Source organism: Myiozetetes cayanensis, unplaced genomic scaffold, assembly GCF_022539395.1.
Source record: "Myiozetetes cayanensis isolate MyiCay16 unplaced genomic scaffold, myiCay2020 scf6-25, whole genome shotgun sequence".
NCBI classification, from domain to species: Eukaryota; Metazoa; Chordata; class Aves; order Passeriformes; family Tyrannidae; genus Myiozetetes; species Myiozetetes cayanensis.
Window position 1 is genome coordinate 51,334,768 of NW_026087853.1, and position 17,852 is coordinate 51,352,619.

The 17,852-nt window shown below is 42.5% G+C and overlaps 1 protein-coding gene across 1 annotated transcript; it reads right to left on the reverse strand.

The window, feature by feature from the left end:
• Nucleotides 1–26: 26 nt before the first annotated feature.
• On the reverse strand, nucleotides 27–10,910 carry TMEM9B (TMEM9 domain family member B). Its single transcript, XM_050337196.1, has 5 exons — nucleotides 10,751–10,910; nucleotides 8,600–8,691; nucleotides 4,947–5,055; nucleotides 3,943–4,077; nucleotides 27–1,195 (listed from the first exon to the last, which is right to left on the reverse strand). The coding sequence occupies exons 1-5, from the start codon at nucleotides 10,823–10,825 to the stop codon at nucleotides 1,040–1,042; spliced, it is 567 nt and encodes a 188-aa protein (XP_050193153.1). The 5' UTR covers nucleotides 10,826–10,910; the 3' UTR covers nucleotides 27–1,039.
• Nucleotides 10,911–17,852: the final 6,942 nt, after the last annotated feature.

A 17,852-nucleotide genomic window follows, 5' to 3' on the forward strand; every position in this document is an offset into this window, starting at 1 on the left:
AAATGATGACAAACTGATAATGCAGATCCATTTTTCAAAAATCAGTTTTATCTTTAATCGTTACATTCCAAAGGGGATATATGAAAGTTAGTCATCTAGCAACTGTATACCTCTTAAGAGAGATGAGTACAGAGTCACAGATAAAAAAATACACCTAACTCCCAAGATGACAGGTGCTAGAGAAAGTATGTGCCTTACACCATCAATCCAGACAAATGCAGAAAGATTTTTATAATAAATATTTCATCATATACTAACTCCTGAGACTTTACCCATGAAAAGAAAGGGAAAGATTTTTTTAAGAGCTATCATACACCTACAATATATTAAGCTATTAAAGCAAAATAGAACAAAATAACACTGTCTTGATGTGCACTGCATTTGAATTTATCTACATCACAGTACTTGAAATATGCAGCTCAAAGAGTCAGTGTCCATTATGTTTTACCTTAAATCTGCAGACATCACTTGCCATACAAGCATCTTGAAGGTACGAGTGCAAGAAACCAAATGATGAATACAGCCAACCAGGATTTCATTCTCTGATATTAAAACTACACTGCAAGACTTCGATTTCCAGTACCTAGCATTAATCAGCAGAAAATCCAAGTATATTTACAAAAGGTCTTTACATAAAGTGATTAGTGAGTTGTAAGTAATTACTGTGTTCCCAGGTACTTTTTAACCACATAAATAGTAGAGAGAAATATATAGTTAAAAACCACCATAAAGTCACAACTGTAAATAATGTACCACAGTGGCAACCCAAGGTATCTTAGGGTTTGTTTTCTTTTCGGTTTTGTTAGTAAAAGCCATTTGAAAACATAAAGATTTTAGCTTTTGGTTAACTAATCTTTTAAAACTGATTCCACTCCAGTATATTCCTTCAAAGTTCAAATACATTTTCCTCTTTATTTCTTTTAAATCATTAACGAATCACTCAAGAAAACTCTTCTGAATTGGCAGGATCAGGAAGACATATGTCAGCTCTTTCCATGAGTCCCCTTTACTTCCCTGGAGTTGTTTTACTGAGACACAATTAACTCAGCACAACGTGATGGTCAAAGACAGATTTGCGCTGCTCTTGGACCTGCAGCTTCCAGCGCTGCTGGGCGTACTCCACTTTGTTCAGCACGTTGGCGCGGCTCCGAGAACGAGCCAGCACATCGTGTGCGTTTGCAAAAGGCTGGTGATCCTGGAATGGCAAAAGTCAATAGTTAGACCCCAACAATTCCACAGAGCAATCACATTAGTCTTTTGTGTCCTTACATTCCAAGGCTTTGTTTTGGTCTTTTTTAAGTTTAGGATTAACAAGCTGTTTCAACAAGCAGTCAGTAATAACGACCAAGCAAGGTTTTGTATGGTTAGAACTGTACTTCAATTCATTCACGGGAACTTCCACAGGTTTCCCAAATAGACCACACTTCATTGTACTGTCAGTCAATCATCTGCTGTCCAGAGGCACCACAGTGATCATCAGGTTTAGAATCACAGCCTTGCATCCATTAGGAGCTGGTGGGACAGACCCAAGACTGGGAGCCTCCCAGTCATGAATGCACTTCACTTTAAAACTGAATCTACGAGTCAGTTCTCTGCCAGCTCTTGGGCATTTACTGCCAGGCAGTTCAGGATGTTCACACACAGTTTCTATATAAAACCAACACACTCTGATGTTTACCAAACTAAGCCTATTGTACTGAGCTGCCTAAAAGCACAGTGTCAATACAGCTGTTTAAGTGACAGAACTCAACAAAAAACAAGTGCTCATTTTACATTTACTCTGTCTGTTTCTTAACAGTACCTGCAAAGCTTTATTTTCCTTCTAGTAAATATAACCAAGTTATAAATAGTAAATGCTGGAACTGAACTTTGATAGAACTTCTTCAGTTCGATCAAACTGTTTTGGACAAAGTCATGCTGCTAAGGCTATGTCAGAAAGCATCATATATACAATGCATAATGAAAAATAATGCAATTATGTCCTGTATTAAATAATTGTCTTTTTGAAGGCCTACATTTCACTGTCCTCTTTTTTTCCAGAGCACTTTTGAAGACATTTACATTAATGGATACTTTATTTGTGACATGACTGTGTAGAGCAGCTCACTGATAGCTCTTAGTTGTAAAAAGATTATCATCAATGATACCTATTGAGGTGATTAATACAAGTTGCGAAGCCACACGTGAGCCTTAAATAAATATGGTCAGAGAACAAGAGACAATCCCTGACCAGAAGAGCTGTAATCTCACCACAAAAAGTTGTAGAGTTGGATATACCCAGAACAGGCACTTAACAGGTGAGAGATCACTTCATTCACAGGGAAACAAAATCACAATAACAACACATTTCTACCACAGAACAGGTGGTGGGAGAACGCAGAACAAGCTGGACAGCACTGGCCTTCCCGATAAGCAAGAATCAGCTCAAAGGCTAACACTCTCAATTTCTATGTAGGCAATAAGGGGAAAAAAGAATTTAAGAAGAAAGAGAACTAAGGAAGTGGCTTACATTCATCAGTTACCATTGCCACCAATGGGCAAACATACTGGCTTGAAATTCAGCCACAAAAATCAATGCACACGGTATTTCCAAAGTGTGACAAAAATACTCAAGAACTTGCAAGAGGGAAGGCAAGGATGGGGATGAGAGACCTTAAATTATGTTACATTCACTGTAACGTGGAAGATTAACAGGAAAGGAGCAACTTGAAGAAAGCAAGGATATGAAGCGTCATTTGTTCCAAGCACCACTGCAGATAAAAGCACTAGTGACTCCATAGGTGTAAGTCAGAGAACAGCTACAGCAAAACACGGGACTTATTTCACTTCTTCCACCTACAGTCAGAAGATTTTAACCCAGATTTGGAGGTATTAACATAATTCATTTAAGGTACAAATTTGTCTGAGCCATAGCATACAGCACAAATTCACTTAATTCAAGTAGGAACTGCCTAATTTGATATAAGAATTCAGACACAGAAAGGGTCATTCAATTCCTTCCTTTCAAAAAAAAACCCAAACAAAAAGAAAAAAAAAAACCACACACATAAAAAATAAAAAACCCTCAACCCAAAATTCCCCTAGAAGTGACAGTGTAGGGAAAATCCTATGGTGTCAATACAAAGATAGTTGCAACATATCTATATGTAATCCACAAGGAAGTTCAGAAACAGTGGGACATAATCATTAGCCCCTTTCACTTTAAAAGGTGTTTCTGTTCAGCAAGGGGCTTATTAAGCATTCAAAATTAAGCATTTTCCTAGATAATAGTTTTTATCAGCTGTGCTTTCTTTATGAGCCCTGATTTCACAACAAAAATACGTGATTGTTACGCAGTGCTGGAGATCAGGAAGGCCAGTAATGAGAGGAACCACGTCACTAATGTACTACTCCCCTTTTCCTCCCAAAAAAGGTTGTTCTGGAACATACTGTCATATTTTGTTTTCTAAGTATTTCTTTGTAATACTAAGAAATTATTTCTGCATCAGTCACTATTTTACTTCATTATAGCAATTTCTTGAATTTTTAGCAGCAACAAGCTCAAACTGGAGTAAAACAAGGTGCAACCACTCCTTCTTTTTGCAATCTAAGCAGTAAGCAATTTGCATAAATGTGATCACCAGCAAGACTCAGGATCACTAGCACTTAAGTTGTACTGCTATATATGCTTACCTCCATTCCTACTGTTTCTTCTCCGTGAAAATAATCTGTGCCTAGAGCTGGGATAACTGAAGCAGTTTCCCCCCTCACTACTTTCTAGACCAGTGAAAAATGAAAGAATGGCTTCACAGAAGTCATCACACAGTTTTTTTAATGCTCTCCCTTCTGGGCAAGCATTTACGCTGCCTGGCAAAAGAACCTGCTCATCCCAAATAACTTTCTATCAGCTAATCATCCCAATCTTTATGCTCACCACGTACACAAACACTCTGGTGAACTCACCCCAATGTCTTCATCACTTTGTATGAGCTGTGAATGTCCAAGAAGACGTCTCTTCAGTATAGGCTCCACCAGTGTAAGGTACACCATGTACAGAAGAAGCAGGCCCAAAATAGACAGGTATATGATGATTGTTACCTGCATAATGCAAGCACAGTTTATGCCAGGACTTTGACATTCTTCCCACAATCTCACAGCAAGGGCCAAAAGAAGAGTACACCCAATGTCTAATCTCTGGTAGTATCACCAGATGACTTAAAACCCACAAAGAGAGGAAAACCAACAAACTACAACCTGGCATTAATAGGGTTTGGGGAAGATGTATATTAGCTTGAAACAGTTCCTCTTAGTGAGACCTTACTAAAAATCTTATGCAATCCCTCTTAAAACAATTCAGTGGGCTTACTAATTTGGGGCATCACCCAATGATGTCCATTCTCTAGGACAGATCTGCATTCAAACAATCACCAAGCAAAATGGGAAGGCAAAACAAAATACCAAACTTCTAAAATAGCAAAGTGGTCTGTGTTATGAAAAACCATAAGATACACTGCATGATCTATTCACCCAGTCCAGGATAAGAATTACAACGAAGAACATAGAAAACATCTGTTAGAACAAACATGGACAATCTTGCTCTGTTTACATTGCCAATGTATAAAGAAAACTTATAGTAAGCAAGTAAGGCAGATGAGTAATGAGAGGCCCCCTAGAATAATCAGAAAAACAAAGCCCAAAGCTTAACACTCAGAATTTTAGCCAGGTGTAAAGCCTAATCTCAAATGTGGAGATCTTCAATAAAGGGTCTCAAGTTCACTTCTTCAGCTATAGTTTGACACTATTGTTACCACTCAAGATAAACTGTGATCAAATACTATGAAAAAAACTTCAACCTTAGGCTGCTTTATAAAAGTTTTCCCTTTAAAAAGAATACTTCTCTAAAAGACAACAGACATATTTACTAAACAGTTGAATTATTTAATACATGCCAACAAAATCACATTTACCTTAATTGTGACAGAGCTCCTCTCCTCATACTTGCACTCACAACGTAAGCAGTAGGCTTCTACGTCGGGCCCAGGGACAGGCATAGGCTCCACCACGTGAAGACAATCACTGAAGAAAAGACAGAAACTGCCCAGTCAGTTTTGAGCTGGTTTTAGCTTGGCTGTTCCACTCTGATGCAGGAGCTGAGAAGCCACCGTTGCTTAAGTTCAGCTGTTCTAAACTGGAGGTATAACTAAATCCCTACTCCACAATTATTTCACTTAAACAAGAAAGTCAGCTATTGACAAGCTGCTAAAGAAGTTTCAAGAGCTTTCTGTCTCAATACAGTGTTTTCATTTTTCAGTGAAAGTATTAAAGCTGTTAGCAGAACAAGTTCAAGGACATGAATTCAGCACAAATGCACCATTTGACAATGACATGATGGATAGAAGTAAATTCCAGCTACTAATTCCACTTCTTTCTTCACCATACTCAAAAGAGCCTTATTCTATCCTTCCACTCTCTGAAGGAAGATAAATCCCTCTTTGACATTCATGAACTGAAGTACTTTTTTTTGCCCATCACAAGGTACAGGCGTTGAAGAAAAAAAAAGTAAGTCAGATGGGTTGTTTCTCTAAGCAACAGGATAGTGAATAAAGACCATTCAGCTTTCAGCAAAAGCACAATTTGACTTTTTTTGACAATTTGATTACAAAAGTATGTCAATGCCATGTCAAAAAGTGTGGTTGACAATACTACAGGTGCTCTATACCACAGCACTAAAATCCAGCTGCCATGAGACAACTGCTTCCAACAAAAACTTATGTAATTTTGGTCCTTCTACTGACTCAGGTTGGTTATTCACAGTTCAAACCCCAGGGTCTCTGCAGACCACTGGCAGAACCAAAATCCTGGTTTGCCTTTATCCTGGTTACCTCAACGTCAGCACAGTCAGAAGCAAGTAATGCATCAAAATGTCTGAAGTGACAGCAGCAGCCTAGAACTCAACACTCCGCTGGGCTAAATTACAACGCTGCAAACGCACAGCCAGGCACTGTTTTCTTTGAATTTCTTCTTCACAACTAAACCTACTGAGTGCCAAGTCACAGCCTCTGGAGGGGACTGGAAGGTTTATATTCTTATTTATATGAAAGCGGAATTACATTCTCCTCTGTGGAAGAGTGGCACCATTCAAGCTGCAAAATCAAACATACATGCAAACTATAATCAGAGCAATTGCTGTTCCTATGACTGGAAGCTTGCATCAATATGCTGCACAAGTACAGTAGAAATCTTGCACATAACTTATGTAGAGTAGTAAGCCTGTTACTGAGAATGTACAAAATACTAATGTCAACAGGGTTTTTTCTCCAGTTCAGTGTTTCAAGTTGCTAGGAAGTGTAAAAGCTATCAGAACCTTAGAATTGTGATCATGTGTTTTCTTGGACAGTGATTCCAGGGCAAGTTTAGAGGAAAATACAGAAAAGGCTGACACTTTTCTAAACAATTTTCCTGCCCACCTGCGTCCACGTTACCACCCTCTTCCTTGCACACACAGTAAGAGCACCAAGAAAGCAGTTCTTCCAAGGCAAGCTGGGCTTGTCAGAAGGGCAGCTCCTGCACAGACAGCTTACCAGCTCACTCAGCTCATGGACAGGGCATCCTCCCTCCCCCCACTCCATGACACCACTGCAGGCCTGCAAAGGGTGGGTGTTTGTACTTTGAGCTTTGGAAGTGGGTTATTTAACCCTGTAAACACTTGGGCACCACTCTGCTTCCCCAGCACAGGATGGGATTGCCTGGAACAGTTCCAAGCCTGACTCCAGGAGGGTCAGTGCTTTCAGTGGTGCCAGAGCACCCCAGCCCACACTGACATTCACATAACATGCTGTTTGCCAGCCTGAAGCCAAGGGACACACCATTCCAAGAGAGGGAACTGAAGCATCCAAACAAGAGTATCATGATGCACATAACAGGCTCAACATTAAAAATTAAATTTTCATTTTATGTCTGGACAAGGCAGCAGTAAGTAGCCATTATAGTGTACATAATTCATAAAGACACTAAAAGCTGATCTGGCTTGTCTCATGACTGATCAAATACCTAAAGGATGGTGCACACCAGCCAGTTCTACTCCATAACTAATCACTTGCACTGATGCAGAAGCCAAAGTACAGCACTGAATTTGTTGATTTTATTGCATATAAACTACCAATCAAGTCCTTTACAAGTGGCAAGAAGACATCCCAAACAAAAGATCAAAGACGTAAAGCATTCCCACATGCTCACTTAAGAAATAGGCTCAACAAAACAAGATTTAAGATAGTAATATAGATTTTTGAGATTCTGTATGCAACAGTACCTGTCATCATAAAATTAGTCAAGTCTTCAGAGGTAATTTTTTCTTCAATGAGTACTAATATTGTTTTAATGGGAAACAGGGTCTTTTCTGCTAGTAAGGCTGCACTAAGCAATAACCACTGAAAAAAAAATCCACTTTCATTTGTAGAGTGGAAATTAACAATAAAACCAGTAACACTGCTACTCTGAAATGCCTGCTGCAGCTGGAATTCTACCAATACGTTTCATTGATGCAACTTAATTTGTCATAGTAGGACTAATGATGTTAAGTAAATAATGTGGGACAAAAATAGTAATTTTGATTGGACAGTGTGTTTTATGTTTATCATTTCAGAATAAAATTTACAGCCTTGTTTCTCACACTTCTTCTGGAAGTAACTTAATAAGTCAAGGCAAAGCTCTGCATATCTCTGTAGATACCATATCTATCAAATCATATCTCTGATTTTATTCCTTCAATTATTTTTGTGGGCCTTCTTAGGGGCATGAATTCTTCATAACCAAGATGCCAACCTGCTGCTACTCGTCAGACTGAAAAGTCTTTTATCAATTCTTAATGTAACTGAAGAAGACTGGATACATCAGGAAGTATGTCATGCTTTTTTAGGCTGACCTAAGAACCTCTGAGCACTTCCAAGAACAACACAAATCTAAAACATGGTGTTTTAATTGATGTTTCACACAGGCAATGACACTCCAGGTGAAATTACACACGGGAGCTGTGCCAATGTAACAAACCACTGTCCGTCCCTTTCTCCCCCACCACTCATCCATGGCCAGGCACATCAGCTTGGAGAAGAGCCTGACATGCCACAGCTGCCTAAATGATACAACAGAGCACCTTGCTGAGGCTCAGAGATGCAAGACCTTTCTCTCAAAAAAAGTGTTGTCACGTGTTTCAGGCCACGTCACGTCACTGCGCTGTCTGGCTGCAATTCTGAGCCACACAGAACTTCAGAAACAACAGAGTCTAAATGACTGGATGGATGTCAAGAGTGGAGCAAGCAGAGACAAAGCTCCTGAGTCCCATCTCCAGGTCTGTGCTTCATTGCCCTCACACCCTTTCAAATCACTGGATTTGAATTACACCACCTTCTTCCCTTCTACTAATTCCAAGTCTAAATACACAACCCAACATGCAAGCAAGCAAACCAAAACAGAGCTGAATTCTGGAGTACTTGTGAGTTCCAGTAAGTTATGAAAGAGATGTAATTTCTCCTGGTGCCAGCATAGGAGAGTCACATATAATCACCACAGAACAAGTCTTTAACCAGCAAGGCTTATTATAATTTTGTATGGCACACACACTCACCAGTCTTTCTGTGAAACATTTTTGTTGTAAATATGGCCTGAATGGTCCTTGTAAGGAGGGCAGATGCACTTACACCGGACATCTTCGGAATTCTGTAAAGTAAACAACAGGCTTAGAACAAATTATCATCAGTAACCAAGGATACAGAAAACACTCTTCACATAATACATGAAATATTTAACACAAGTTACTTGTAGGTATCTTTGAATAGTCTTACTCAGAATTTCCTACAAGTTTAGGAACAACCCTCCGAAATTACTAATCAAGCAGAGCAATTTGTCAAATAACACTATTATTTGAGATAGAGGTGAGTTCTTCTAGAGAAAAATCAGGAATTTAAGCTCATTCTTCTTTTTAAGAAAAAATACACATGCAGAAGTTGCTGATGCTGGTTACTCAACCATTCAGCTTATGAGGACAGCTGCATAACAGACACAGTGACGAGCTCAAAATGAATCAAAGGATACTAAACCCAAAAGGAAGTGGCAAAGAAACCTCTGTGGATAATTCTGTCCTTCCTGCCCACAAGAGAAACAACTCTCTAAGGAAAACTACTGGAGCAAATAGTGCAATCTGTGGTCCTCTCATCTTAAACAGCCACAGGTTATTGTGAGGGAGAGAAAAAGTACAAAATGGGAATTTTAAACAAAGGCAAGTTAAAGGTGAAAAACTATGAAAACTCGTCAAAGCAAATTTTAGAGAAACAAATTAACACTTATATAAACAATAATAGGCACTGCAGAAAGAAGTAAGGAGAAATAACTGCTATGGACAGCCAAAACATTTAGATCACTACTGGGGAAAATGGAATTTCAGGAAAAGATCACTTTCGTGATCTTTGTTGTCTAGGGTATTAAAATAGGATAATTCATTCCTTTCCCAAATTGCACATGAAAAGAAAACCCTAGGGAGAGAACACAGATGGTCAGCCAGGAGTTACAGATGAAAGCATTCTCAAACCCAAATCAGAGTAACTTCTTTGAGCAAATAATATGAGACAAGGGAACACGGCTTATCTAAAGTTCAAGGTGATTTCTAGTGACACTACCAAAACAAGAGTGAACTACTGGTAAAGAACTTCTACACTGAACAGTCAAGTCAGAGTAACACTAAGTGGGCACAGGTCAGTTTGAAAACCTTGACTGCACTATCACAGAATCATAAAATGGTTTGAGTTGCAAAGGACTTTAAAAATCATCTCATTCCAACTCTACTGCATTCATAGGCAAGGACATCTTTCACTAGACCAGGCTGCTCCAACCTGGCCTTGAACACTGCCAGGGATGGGGCAGCCACAACTTCTCTGGGCAACCTGAGGCCTCACCACTCTCACAGTTAAGATTTTTTTTTTCCTAATATCTAATCTAAACCTACTCTCTTTCAGTTTAAAACCACTCCCCCTTGTCCTGTCACTACATACCCTTGTAAACAGTTCTTCTTCCCCTTTCCTGTAGGCTCCCTTCAGGTACTGAAAGGCCACAGTCAGGTCACCCAGGAGCCTCCTCTTCTCCAGGCTGAACAAACCCAATTCTCTCAGCCTTTCCTCAAAGGGGAGGTGCTCCAGCCCTGTGATCACTTTTACGGCCTCCTCTGGACTTGCTCTGTGTCCTGTGCTGGGGCCTCCAGAGGTGGACACAGCACTCCAGGTGGGGCCAAGAGAGCAAACACACACCACACACAAATCACTTCTGCTCTCGTCACAGAGAAGCCAAATGGCTGATAATCATTAAAAGGGATAAAACTCAGACACGCAGGTACTCTCACAATAGGAAGCACTGTTACTATTAGGAGACACGACGTTCTTTGACAGAGGAGGGAACAGGACCGAGCAGTGGCAGCCGGAGCCGGGCGAGGCCGGGCCGGGCAGGGCCAGCCGAGCCCGCGGTACCGCGATGGAGCCCGGCCCAGCCCCGGCACCCTCGGCAGCGGCAGCTCCGTCTCCACTTGTAGCTCTGCGTGCGGCGTCCCCGGGCACCGCGTCTGAGCCACATCCATGGCTGCGAGCTCGGGCACCGCTCCCCCGGCCGCCCGAAAACACCGGCCCGGCCTGCCCCGGGGCGGCGACGGGGACGGGAGGGAGGAACGGGACGCGGGAACCGAGAGCCCGGCGGAGGCAGGGAGGGTCCGGTACCGGCAGCACGCCCCGCTCACCTTGGCCTCGGCGCCCAGCCCAGCCAGCGCGGCCAGCGCCAGCAGCGAGCAGAGGCGCGCCCCGCGGACCGCCATGTCGGGTCTCGCCGCTCTATCGCCGCTCTATCGCCGCTCTATCGCCGCCGGCCCCCGCCGCCCGCCGCCATCACTTCCGCCTGCCGCCGCCCTCACGTGAGGCGCCGTCCGGCCGCGATGGCGGCCCCGCGGGAACGGCGGCGCCGCAGAACAGTTCCGGGGCGCGGGCCGGTCGGCACCAAACTTTTCATGGAATCCTGGAATCATCAAAGTTGGAAGAGACCTTTAAGATCATCCAGTCCAACCGCCAGCCCAGCACCGCCACTGTAGCCCCTGAACCACTAAACCACATCTTTCAGCACCAGATCCGGATGCCCCTTATACAGTCCCGGGGATGATGACTCCACCACCTCTCTGGGCAACCTATTCCAGTGTCCGACCACAATAACACTGATTTTTTTTTTTTTTCTAATATCTAATCTGAATCTCCCCTGTCTCAGATTAAGGCCATTTCCTCTGGTCCTCTCATCACAGGCACCGCAGAAGAGATCAGGCCCCACCTCACCCCAACCTCCTTTAGGTGGTTGTGGAGAGTGTGAAGTTCCCCCTGAGCCTCCTCTCCTGGAGACTAAACAACCCCATCTTTCTCAGCTGTTCATCATAAGATGTGTTTTCGAGACCTTCCACGAGCCTTGCTGCCCTTTGCTGGACAAGCTCCAGTGTCTCTGTGTCCTTTTAAAAGTGAGGGACCCAGAACTGGACACAGGACTTGAGGCTTCATCAGTGCTGAGTACAGGAGGCTGATCACTTCCCTAGCTCTGCTGGACACACTATTCCTGATGTAATGAGTAATAGTGATTTAATTTACTCATCAAATTAGTAATAGTGGCTTACTCATTAAACTGTTATGCATGTTATATTCTTATATATATATGTCATTATAATCACTGTTCTGTTACGGGTAAGAAACTGTAAGTTGTAGAATGATTCATTAATCTATCAGCATTATAAGCTGAAAAAACATGAAGTTTGCAGTTCTAAAGCTAAAAAGACAAACCATTGTGCCTTATTAAGTAAGTATTTTTGTATCTTATTTTTCTAAAAAACTTATTGTCTCACAACACGCATAAAGTAACAAAAGAAAGGACAAGGATTGAAGAGTCAGGAACTGAAATGATACAGAATATCCAAGATGGACATCTGGAAATGCCTGCACGCTAGGCCTCAAGGTCTAGGGACTGATTGGAACTATGGGAAGAGAAAGCACCTGGCAATCGAAGCGAGAATGCAGAGAGGCCAACCAGAATCAGACCTGCAAAACTCAAATCCAACAGGAAAACAACAAGTGACAATGGGAGGGAAACCAATAAGGAAATAAAAGTTACTGGTTTTGTTCACTGCGCTTGCGTGCCGTGAGTGGAGCAGGAGACTCCCCGGCCACCCAGCATGCTGTTCTACTTATTTGCATTTTCTATAAATCTTCAATAAATTTTTATTACTATATTTCGACTCAGTTTCATTTTACTTATAACACTGATACATGCCAGGATGTCACTGGGCCACCCGAGCACACTGCTGGCTTTTAGTGGGCTGGCTGCTGACCACCACTCCCAAGTCCCTTTCTGCAGAACTCGAGCCATGCCTCCCCCAGCCTGTGGCACTGTGTGGAGCTGTTGTGACCCAAGTGCAGGACCCAGCACTGCGCCTTGTTGAACCTCATGCAGTTTGTCCTCAGCCCAGCGATCGAGTCTCTCCAGCTCTCTCTGCAAAGCTTTCCTACCCTCCATCAGATCAACACTCCCACCCAAGTTGGTGTTGTCTGCAAATTTACTGAGGGTGCTTTGAATCCCCTCGTCCAAATCATCAACAAAGATGTTAAACAGGACTGGCCCCTAAAACTGAGCCCTGGGGAACACCACTGGTGACCAGCCGCCAAGTGGACTGAACTCCATTCACCACAACTCCCTGGGCCTGGCCATTCAGCCAGTTTTTTACCCATCAGAGTACACCCATCCAAATCACAAGCAGGCAGTTTTTTCTAGAGGGATGCTGTGATACGGTGTTGAACACTCTACTGAAGTCTACATAGACATATCCACAGCGTTTCCCTCTTCCTCTACGTGGGTCACTTTGTCATAGAAGAAGATCAGGTTGGTCAAGCAGGACCTGTCTTTCATAATTCCGTGCTGACTGGGCTTGTTCTCCTGGTTCTCCTGCATGTGCCATGTAATGGCTTTCAGGATGATCTTTTCCATAACCTTGCCTGGAACCAAGGTTAGGCTCACAGGCCTATAGTTACCCGGATCATGGCTCTATTGAAATGGGTTAGAAGTGATGATTAGTAGGACTCTAAATGAGGTGTGCAAGTGGCACATTCAGTTTTTCCACATCTGAATGTAGAGTTATATAAATTATTTAAATCTTCATGCATTTTATAGACAGATGTTTCTCTGAGAAGGTATCCCTAAAATCCAGCAATGTTCCCTGTTCGTTGAGGGATTGTTGATTATTTCTGCCCAAGAGAGCTATGTTCACCTTCTTGCAGAGGGCAGCCAGCCTTTGGGAGTAGCAGCGTTTCCAACCCTAAGACCTGGCAGATCAAGCAGTCTACAAGACTTGCTGCTTGTGTAGGAACCCCAAATCCACCTGATGCTGCCAGAGCTGGATCCAGCCTCTCTCCCAGCCATGGCAGCCACTGTCAAGTGAGAGCTTGAACCCAGCCTGGGAAAATTCCTGACCTCATCTCAGCTCCCCTGACACACTTCACAGAGGAACAGCATCCTGTGTGACTCAGCCCATTTATTCCTTCTCCTCCTTTTCATACCTTGTGTCTTTCTTATAGTGAGTCCAGTACCTAAAGAGAGCTTACAAGAAAAATGGAGAGAGACTGTTTACCAGAGTGGGTACTGACAGGACAAGGGGAAATGGCTTCAAACTGATAGAGGGTAGGTTTAGATTAGATATTAGGAAGAAATTCTTTACTGTGAGGATGGTGAGGCACTGGCATATGTTGCCCAGAGAAGTTGCGGATGCCTCATTCGTGACAGTGTTGAAGGCCAGGTTGGATGGAGCTCTGAGCAACCTGGTGTGGTGGAAGAAGTCACTAACCCTGGTAGGGGCATTGGAACCAGGATGATCTTTAAGGTCCCTTGCAACCAAAACCATTCTATGATTCTGTGATTTTCTGTCTAAACTGCTAAGTAACAAAACTGTACATTGCCAAAAGCTGCTCTGTTTCCCCCTCCTTCCCCAGCCCCAGTTACTGGCTGTAATTTCATAATCCTTTAGATACAGTATACTTTTCAGTCGTGCTGTTCACTTCATTTTAATACAGTGAGTTGTGTAATACCGACAGCACATCAGGCATCTCGGCAAAGGAGCTGGAGTTGCTATGGAAACACAAAACACTTTTATTTAAAATTCAGGGAAATTTGCCAGCAGACTATAATGAGCGTACATCAGGTTTCAGCCTTAGCCAAACAATTTGTCTATTTAATGACTGTATCTGCAGTGAAAGTGTTTTGAAGCGTGAAGGTGGCTCTGTGTCTTCCCCACCACCCACAGTCACAGTCTACAACAGGCAGATTGACTGCTGAGTTGAAAAACATGCTGAATCTTTAGAAAAACACGCATCACATTTTGAGCTGGAATAAACAATAATCAGTTTCAGAGGCATCGCTGCATTTGGAAGAGTTCCATGTAGGAAAAGACAACTTGATAAACTAATTTTTTAACATATTCAGAGAGTTCTGATATGCAGGTAATAAATGCACTTTTATTTAGATGGTTGGAACTGCCTTTAGGACCTTCAAGCCCAGTCTGGGAGCTTTCTCAAATCCAGGGACACCAAGACAATAAATGGGAACTTGGGAGCCACAGGGTCTTAGTGCTGCAGGAGATTAATTCTAGAAGATGAGTCCATTCTTCCCTCAGAAAACAATAAGTAGTCATTTAGTAAGCTAAACTGCTGGATGAATTATTAAGAAAAGAGTACTGGAAGTTCCTATGTTAACATTTAGATTTTTTTTAGGTTTTCTTTAAAATTAATTTGTCAGCTCATCAGTATCAGAAGCAATATTGTTAAAGTATAGTTAAAAAAAAAAAAGGGAAAAGACAGCTGAAAAATGTAAATTAAAGGTGATTTTAAGAAACTTATTAAATGATTGCCCTGACCATAACTGCTTTTCAGCTGGCTAATCTCCCAGAAGGGTTGAGGATGGAGCTTCATTCTCAAGAGAGCTGTCTGTGGATTATTGGTGGAGTCTGAGCTTTAGGGGTGTGCTATCTCTGTTCTTAGTGGACCAACTCTCTTCAAGTTAATGGAGCTCTCACATCTAATTTGCTTTTTAAAAATAACATAGGCTGTGCTTTAATAACAAGATTTGTTTTGAGAGTTGCTGGCCTCTCTAAGCTAAACCTTGTGCTTTGCTGTCAGTGCACTGTGTTGAATTAGAATTTTTACAATTTTTTTGTTGCTCTCATGTTTGTCTCCGTCATCAGTACTCACCCACTGAGTACCCCCAGGAGCTGCTGGCACTGCCTTTTATCATTCAAAGCCTCTCCCTCTGAGACTTTGGGGAGGGTGAAGTCCTGGTGCCACCCTGGCCACAGAGGGGGTGAGCCCTTGTGGGGTGCAGTGAATCCCCCTGGGCCGCTGGGACACAGCCTGAGCCAGGCTTTTGGGAGCATGAATCAAGACTGTGCAACGAAGACACAGCACAGGCAGTGCATCCCTAGGCCTTGGGCAGGGGAGCTGCTCCAGGGGTGTATTTTCCTGCTTGATCATCTTATAAAAATAGCTTTTAAAAAGCTTTGTATTTCCACACATGCAGAGTGAGCTTCTGCACTTCCTTTCCTGTTGCAGGAGCCTTCCCAAAGTTATATTGTCCCTGTAGCCAGCAGTGCACTAAGCTGTGTCTCTGCTCTTCCTTACCGTGCTGCGCTGACTCATATGTGAATATGGGTATTTTAAAACCTTTTCCCTGAAAAGTACCTTTATGCACTGAGTGGTAATTACATTGGACTCCACTGTGCTGTTTTAAACAATTAGTAGGGTTGCTTCACATGCTGCAGCTGAACAGGCCTTCACTGTCACAGGGCAGGTAGAGATAGACAGTATTTACCATAACTTAAATCATCTGCATTATGATTGTTTTTTACTAATGCAAATTACCATCTTTTTATGTCAGTTCAGCCTATTCACATTCAGAACTTGCCTGCGTCCCTTCTTTTTCCCAGCTGAGAAAATCTGTTGATTATCAACACTGATGTAAAAGAAAAATCTGAGGGGATTATATAAGTAAGTGATTGAATCAGCACTTCTGCAGTCACTGCCAACATGAAAGCCATGTGACATTTGCTCAGAAGAAAAACAAAGTAAATGAAGATTATTTTTTGTCTATTCCCTATGTTCAGTTTAAAAATTAAAATGATGGCAGTCCTTACTTAGCAAAGAAATGTGGGAAGCAATTAATTACAACATCAATTTCTCTAAGCTAATGAGAAATCCACCTTTCAGCAGATGGATCACCAGCATCTGTTTGAATACGTTCTGTTACTGGTACTGCATCCCTTAAAACAAACAGCACGGGTTTATCTCACGAGTTTCTCTTTTAGGACAAAACCCCAGTGGGTTGGTTCAGGTCTATCTGTTATTCTGGCCTTGTGGTCTTTGGTCTCTGGAAATCACAAAGAGAAATCGATGCCAGTGAGGTGGACGGGGTACCAGGTTTACAGTAAAAGCAAGCTCTCCAAATATAGTTCATCTCAGAGAGCCATTACATTACAGTAATGCAATGTAATGGCTCGTGGCTTCCTTCCATAACCGAGGCATTATTTTGCAATCTGCTGTTGGGAGTTACGTAAAGCCTTTCACAGCAGAAATGCATGCATATGGAAAGGACAAGCTGGGCAAACTGTTCACCTCTGTATTTCTATATTCGTATTGATATTTATGATATGAAGCAAATGGAGGGAAGTGCTGAAAGAGCTCTGCATTTATTTTATCTTTCTGTCTCAGTGAATCCACTCTTGACTTTTCTGCGGGCTGTAAGAGTTCAAGGTCCCTCCCTAATGCAAGGTCAGTCAGTACTCTGGCACTGGAGCAGCTGACTCCCCACATTGCATACATGGGGAGCTTGACGTGTTTTGCTTATGGTTTGAATTAGTGACATATGTCGTGCTCTTATCAGTGCAATTCCTGGTGCGTGTCCCTTCCTTCAGTGAAGGAAACACACTGCAAATACAAGGAACAGAAGCTTGTAGGTGAGAACGGGGTTTCAGCTCTTTAAACGTGATCTGAAATTCACAGCTCTGGCTTCATCCCTTGCAGCATCAAGAACAGCTTCTGCATTTGTTTGTTTAATCCAAAATGACCCAGCAGGACCTCAGACACCCTGCATGCATCGCCCTTGGGAGAGAAAAGGTCAGTGCTGCTCCACACACTTTGTCTTGTACTCCCTGTTCTTCTTCCCCAGAGAGCTTTTGCCAGAGGTGCAGAGGCACCCATGCCCAAAAAGCAACCATAGTTTCCTTCCCATACTCTAATAAATCTGTGCTGCCTGATTTACTTAAAGGGATCAGCACTAAAAGTGAAGTCACTATGAATACAGAACATTCTCTACCTACCCAGTGCCAGCCATTTCATTCCAATCTTTGCTGCAACCTGCATGGAAATACCATGGGCAGTGAGAGATATATTAAAGGCAAGGTAAGATTATGTTTATGATACAACACCAGGCCTCTTTGTGGTAAACTTTATCATTACTTTTCTCAAACTTGTTGCTGTAGGTTAGCAGAGGGGATAAAGCAGAAGGGCTTTAATCAACAACCTCAACAAGAAAACTGAGAAGCCCTCCATGCATTGGCTCCATTTTCTTCCTTTGCCTGCTATTTTGGTCACTTTTCCAAAGCACACATCAAGCAAGCCCTGGATGGATGTGGGCCCCTCATTCACACTTTGGTGTCAATAGGAAATGAGGAGTGTACACTCAGCATCTCGCTGGCCTGGGCAGCAATGCAGTCACACTGCAGATGCCTGCTTTAATTAGGAGATCTTTGCCAGCAGACCTGGGAAAGACAAAATGAA